Genomic DNA, 6,456 nt, shown 5'->3' with positions numbered 1-6,456 from the left:
ATGGATCATAGCTCTAGCTGATTCTTGAAGGGTTCTATTTTTCCTTTACACCACACCATTTTTCTAGGGAGTAATGGGAGATGAGAACTCATGATGAATTCCTTCTGAAGAACAGAATTCAGCAAATTTGTTGTTCTCAAATTCCTTCCCATGATCACTTCTAATTTTGATAACTGGACTTTCCTTTTCTCTTTGAAGTTTTAGACAAAGATCTTTGGAGACTTCAAAAACATCATATTTTTCTCTTATAAAATTGATCCAGGTGTATCTGGAGAAGTCATCCACCACTACATAAGCATACTTATTCCCACCAAGGCTTTCCACCTGCATGGGTCCCATCAAATCCATATGGAGGAGTTCCAGAACTTTGGAAGTGGTGTCATGTCTGAGCTTCTGGTGTGACATCCTTGTCTGTTTTCCAGTCTGACATTCCCCACAGACTTTTCCTTCATTAATCTTCAATTTGGGAATTCCTCTAACAACTTCAACAGATATAATCCTCTTCAAACCTTTAAGATGCAGATGGCCCAATCTTTGATGCCATATCTTCACTTCTTCTTCTTTGGCTAAAGTAGACATTAAAGAATAACCAGTTTCTTGAGAACTCCACATGTAACAGTTGTCTTTAGACCTGACTCCTTTCATGATCACTTCATTTTCTTTGTTAGTAATCAGACATTTAGTTTTAGTGAAGTTTACATTTAGACCTTGGTCACACAATTGACTGATGCTTATTAAATTTGCAGTCAATCCCTTAACAAGTAGAACATTGTCCAGGTCAGGAACTCCAGGGCAGTCAAGCTTACCAATCCCCTTGATTTCACCCTTTGCTTCATCACCAATGGTTACATAGCTGGTGGCATGAGGATGAAGGCCAGTTAGCAGGTTTTTGTTTCCAGTCATGTGTCTGGAGCACCCACTGTGTCATACCCCGATTTTGATCCTGAATTTTTTATGTTTGTTTGGCATGCTTGGCCTAACCTAACTTTGGTTTTACATGAGGATTGATTTTGATCCAAAGTCATGGTGTTGTGATTGTGGATACCTCTATGGTCTGGGTCATCTGAACAACCAAGTTTCTTGTGTTTCTAACCACTTGCCAGTCATGTTATTGGTTCATGGATGTTATAACCTTATGGTCTTATTTCATGGTTTTGTTCATACATATTATCAGTCAAGTTATTTTCTTCTCAAGAGTCAAACATTCAAGCCAATTGTGAAAACAATCTCCAATCATTTTTTTTCAAACCATTCCAATCCATTTCATCCATTTTAAACCATTACATGTGATTCCATATGAGAAAATACAAAATTTGGCATTTTTGACCAACTGTTGACTTTGGTCAACAGTTGACTTTTTGGTCAAATTTGACCAAAGTCAACCCAAATTCTTTAAACCCTAAATTTCACCCTAACCAATAATTCATTTTCCATTTACAAAGAAAATACAAAAAATGCATTTTTGACCAATTGTTGACTTTGGTCAACGGTTCACTTTTTGGTCAACTTTGACCAAAGTCAACCCTCACTTGCTCTTGCCCACCCAACTTGGCCTGGCCTTTTTCTTCAATGTGTCATCCAACCCTCATGTTTATTTATGTTCGTTCTTGGTAGCTTCCATCACAAGTAACACATGTGGTGCACCTTGACTTTGTAGCTTTTGAACCATTAACCATTCGCCATTGGCCTGCCCCTAACCATGGACCAAGGAGCCCCTAACAGTTCAACCATTATCCTTTGCTCATGCCCTTTGGATGCAACAAAAACCTTATACATGTGCAACAAATCCATGGATGCAGATGGTCTAGCCAATGCTGCTGCCACAATCATGTCACGTCCTGCTTTGCAACAGCACCATACCATCGTCATCACGCTAGCCTGCTACAACACATCTGCTGCCACAAACTGATCGGGAAATGGCCATGGATTAGCAAGGTTGCATATCATTCATATCAGTCTGCAAAAATACAAATAAGCCCAAGTTAACTGGCAGTCATGTTCATTGTTTGGTACCACATTAAGATACCAAAACCTGTTGCAGCAAACCAAAGCCATGCTAGCATCTAACTGCTTCAGCCCAACCTAAAAAATCTGCATTGTAATAACACATTCAAAAAACAGTTCAGTGAAAAAAAAAGCATAGAGTTGAAGGGTCAAGCCAAATAATATACCAAAATCAAGTTCCAAACTTCTTTCTCTTACGATGAAGCTCTTATGGAAAACTCACATGAGGCTACAAGTGATTAAACTAGTCTTTGCTCTCTTTGTGGTGACACTTCTGTGTCTAGCTGAGAGTAAAAAAGCTAAAATTGTGACTGCTTCATTTGAGTACAATGGTATAAATTGTAGAGCACACAGTGCTTCTTCGACGGATTTCGGCGGTGTTGGAGACGGAGTTACATCGAGCACAAAGGCTTTTCAGTCTGCAATTAGTAATCTGAGTCAGTATGGTTCCGAAGGTGGTTCTCAGCTCTTTGTTCCTGCCGGAAAATGGCTCACTGGTAGTTTTAGTCTTACTAGTCACTTTACTCTCTATTTGGATAAAGATGCTGTTCTTCTTGCTTCTCAGGATATAACTGAGTGGCCTGTGATTGAACCATTACCATCATACGGTAGAGGAAGAGATGCACCAGCAGGAAGATTCACAAGCCTCATATTCGGAACTAACCTCACCGATGTTTTTGTCACAGGCTTGAGAAAGAATCCGGGTTTTATTTCAATATGAAATACTTTGAGGAAAAAGTGCAGGCCGGTGAATGGGATGAAGTTGAGAAGTATTTATCAGGGTTTACCAAAGTGGATGATAATAGATACTCCATGAAAATATTCTTTGAAATCAGGAAGCAGAAATATTTGGAAGCACTTGATAGGCAAGACAAGGCAAAGGCTGTTGAGATATTAGTGGGTGATTTAAAAGTATTCGCCACCTTCAATGAAGAACTATACAAAGAAATAACCCAACTGTTAACTCTAACTAATTTCAGGGAGAATGAGCAGCTGTCCAAGTATGGTGACACCAAAACTGCTCGAGGGATTATGCTGTTAGAGCTAAAAAGCTCATGGAGGCAAATCCTCTGTTCCGTGATAAGCTTATCTTTCCTGCATTGAAGTCGTCAAGATTGCGGACATTAATCAATCAAAGTTTGAACCGGCAGCACCAGCTTTGCAAAAAAAACCCAAGGCCAAACCCAGATATAAAAACTTTATTTATCGATCACTCATGTTCACCTTCCAATGGTCCTCTGGCACCAACACCTGTCAATCTTCCAGTTTCTGCTGTTGCAAAGCCTGCTGCTTATACTTCCCTTGGAGTGGGAGCTCATGGTCCCTTTCCACCTGCCGCAGCAACTACTAATGCTAATGCTTTGGCTGGTTGGCCAATGCCTCAGTTTCGTCATCTGTCCAAGCAGCTGTTGTCACCGCATCAACCATACCTGTCCCAACCAACATCAGTAGCCAGCCATGCTCCCTTGCAAGTAATGAACCTACAGTCTGTAGCAGGAGCAGTCAACAGATAATGCAAGTCATGTAGTTATATCCCATTTGAGTCATAACAATGTCAATTATGCTACACAGAGTCATACCTGCTGTTACAATATCCTGTCAACACATCCTACAATCGTGGTCCTGCAGCAGCCATAACCCTGTCATCATCCTGTAGATTCATGCAAATCATAGCCAAAATAGCAGGCACAAGGATCATTTTGTTAGAAAAAATTTGTTGCTGGAGCTGCTCCACTTCATTGAAGATTTTCTTATAAAAGGAAGAGTTATATTAAAAGACATAGTACCTACTGAGACCTCATCTGATATTGATTTCATAAATGATAGTTTTCTGGATGGCGTAGACATATCATGTTCTAAAGAAGCTACGGATGAGCAGTTGGTAGCGGCGGGTATTATACTAGCATCAATATGTGCTGCAACCGATTATATTGGATTTCTTTATGAGGCATCATATAATATTCTTAGATTGTGCAGATATGGTTCTTTTATGGCGCTAACTATTCTTCACATTTTTGCTAACCTGGGCGGAAAGAAGTATTTTGACTCGTGCAGTTTTGGCTTGACGGTGACTGTCTTGAAATCTCTAGTTATGTTTCTTGAGGGAGGGAGCATATCTGTCACTCCTGCTTCTTGTCTTCCATCAATAAATCAGCTGCGTATTGATTTATGTACTAACAATAAATGCCCTTTCTCGGAAGGTGCCGAGTCCATTGATGTTGTTACATTCTTGCTCTTAGAAAAGATCAAGAAGCATCTATTTCAGCAAGGACAGTTTGATTCTTCAAGTTTCAGATCCCTTTTAGACAATCATAATAATGGACAGTGGTCTAGTCAGGATGTGGTTCCATGTACCAATAGCATAAATTGTGATGCGTCGTGCTGTTTGAAAAAAACCATGTGGTTTGTCGTACTCAACCAGATGTTCATATTGATGTTACCTTATGCCAACTTAGTGATATTCTCTCATTGTTGGAGCTTGTTGCAAGCAAAATGGGCTGGCAATGGACTAACCCAAAACTTGTTCCTCAGCTGCTTCATGTACTGGACTCTTGTGTGGTGGAGAATGCTGCGGTTGCTATCATTGCTCTTCTTGGTCAGCTTGGAAGGTTTGGAGTTGATGCTGGTGGATATAAAGACCAAGGAGTTAAAAACAAGAGATCAAATGCATACCCCTTCATGAGATGTACCTCAACATGGCTCCAATCATGACTTGTACTACAACAATGTCATTTTATGTGTTGTGCTGCACCAACTGAACCTGCAAATCACAGCATTGCCTAGTCCAACCACAACCTACCTTGGTCCAAAATGTCCAAACACTCTTGCATCAATCCAAGACAATAACACTACATGCTTGCATCAAGTCCAAACTACTGAAGACATCACAGCAGGAGCAAATCAAAGCAGTCATGTTGTTCATCATGGTTCATCCTGCATCCAACACCAAGTTCAGGCTATTACAGCAAACTTACAAAATAGCAATAATCAGCAGCAGGGAAGTGTTTGACATGAGTACAGTTCATCATCATGGATAGTATCTTGCATCAAACCAACTCACCATGAAACTATTAAAATTCAAGGAAAAATCACAAACCATCCTTCAGATGTTGAAATCAAACCAAGTCCTCCATTTTCACTGCAGTAAAAAGGTAGTTAATTCACTGCAGTAAAATCACTACAACTCGGTAAGATGGTAAGAATTCACAAGCAACAAAAATGAAACATTTTTCACAGAAGAAGTACAAGGTACATGTTACCTTTTTCAGAGCAAACACCAAAATGGGATAGACAACAGAGCAGCACAAAAAAGAAAGCACTTCCAATTCCATACTCTTTTGATCTCATCCAAACCCTAGCAATGGGATTATAAAAGGAGAGAAATCAGTAAGAGAGAGGGGGCGATTTTGAAGAGCGGCCACTGTTCACAGAAAAACTTGGAGGCGAAAATCTCAACCGAAACCCTAAAGTCCCAAAATCGAATACCTGGATTGGGAGGCCAACTTCTTCACGCCTTTCATCGCCGCCGTGACACTTTGTGAGAATTCTTCCTTTTTCCTTTTATCATTTTCGTGTGTTTGTTGATAGAGACTTTGCTGAAATGCGATTAAGGGGTTTTGGGTGTGAGTGAAATTGAGAGAGACGCGACTGTTGAGTCATGAGAGACGCAGTGTTGAGAGAGACGGAAGCGGCTACGTTGAGAGGGAGAGATTTCTCTGAGCTTGAGGGGGTTCATGAGGTTGAGGACGATGGCGATGAATCATTTTCTTTTTTTCCTTTTTTTAATTTTTCTTTTATTATTTAATTTAATTTGTTTTTAATACAAAAACCATAAAAAATGTTTATCTTGTTCTTAAATCTTTTTATTTTTTAGCCCGGTTCATATATTTAGTGTAGTATCTCAATAGCAAATAACCCTGAGTGGTCTGGTGGAGAAGGGCAGTGTGCATATTCTTGAGTGGGGTGGGTTCAACACTCATGTGTGGCTTTTTTTGGCATTTTTATTTCTCTTAGTTATATTATTTCTCTTTTAGCATTTTTTATTCTTTTAGTATTTTGTTAATATCTTTTTTATGTCTATTATAATTTCATTTGTTAGTAAATGCATAGTTCAAAAACCATTTTTTCAAACTATAAAAATCATGCTTTTCTCGGTTTAATATCGAGCCCACTTTTTACACCCTTGTAAGTCGATTGCTTTTTAAGCATCGCCATCGACCTCACACAGCTTACTCTTGGGCTTTCTTACAATGAGTCGGTTCCTTCGCACTTACACTCATACATTGTTTAATGCTCATTCATTTCGTTTCTTTGATTATTTAATTTGATCATGTACTTGTTTAAATATCTTATTGTTTGATTGTGGCCTACTTGTATGGTGTATGAGGCATATATTTATATTGTTTTGATTGCCATGACAACCCCCATTCATAACAAATGTATCCCCCTCCC

At 39.3% G+C, this 6,456-nt stretch overlaps 1 protein-coding gene across 1 annotated transcript; it reads left to right on the top strand.

Annotated features, from left to right (window-relative positions):
• The first annotated feature begins 2,171 nt into the window (after positions 1 to 2,171).
• LOC127135480 (probable polygalacturonase) lies at positions 2,172 to 3,436 on the top strand. The gene has a single exon (XM_051062173.1). It carries the CDS (start codon positions 2,204 to 2,206, stop codon positions 2,723 to 2,725), a length of 522 nt encoding a protein of 173 aa, XP_050918130.1. The 5' UTR covers positions 2,172 to 2,203; the 3' UTR covers positions 2,726 to 3,436.
• The last annotated feature ends 3,020 nt before the right edge of the window (positions 3,437 to 6,456 follow it).

Source organism: Lathyrus oleraceus, chromosome 4 (assembly GCF_024323335.1).
Source record: "Lathyrus oleraceus cultivar Zhongwan6 chromosome 4, CAAS_Psat_ZW6_1.0, whole genome shotgun sequence".
Classification (NCBI taxonomy): Eukaryota; Viridiplantae; Streptophyta; class Magnoliopsida; order Fabales; family Fabaceae; genus Lathyrus; species Lathyrus oleraceus.
Note: the sequence above shows the minus strand (reverse complement) of the source record. Positions and strands in the feature narration are given on the sequence as shown.

What these genes read in the sequence shown, in the direction of transcription:
- LOC127135480 (XM_051062173.1), top strand. Translation starts at nt 2,204, where the DNA reads ATGAAGCTCTTATGGAAAACTCACATGAGGCTACAAGTGATTAAACTA.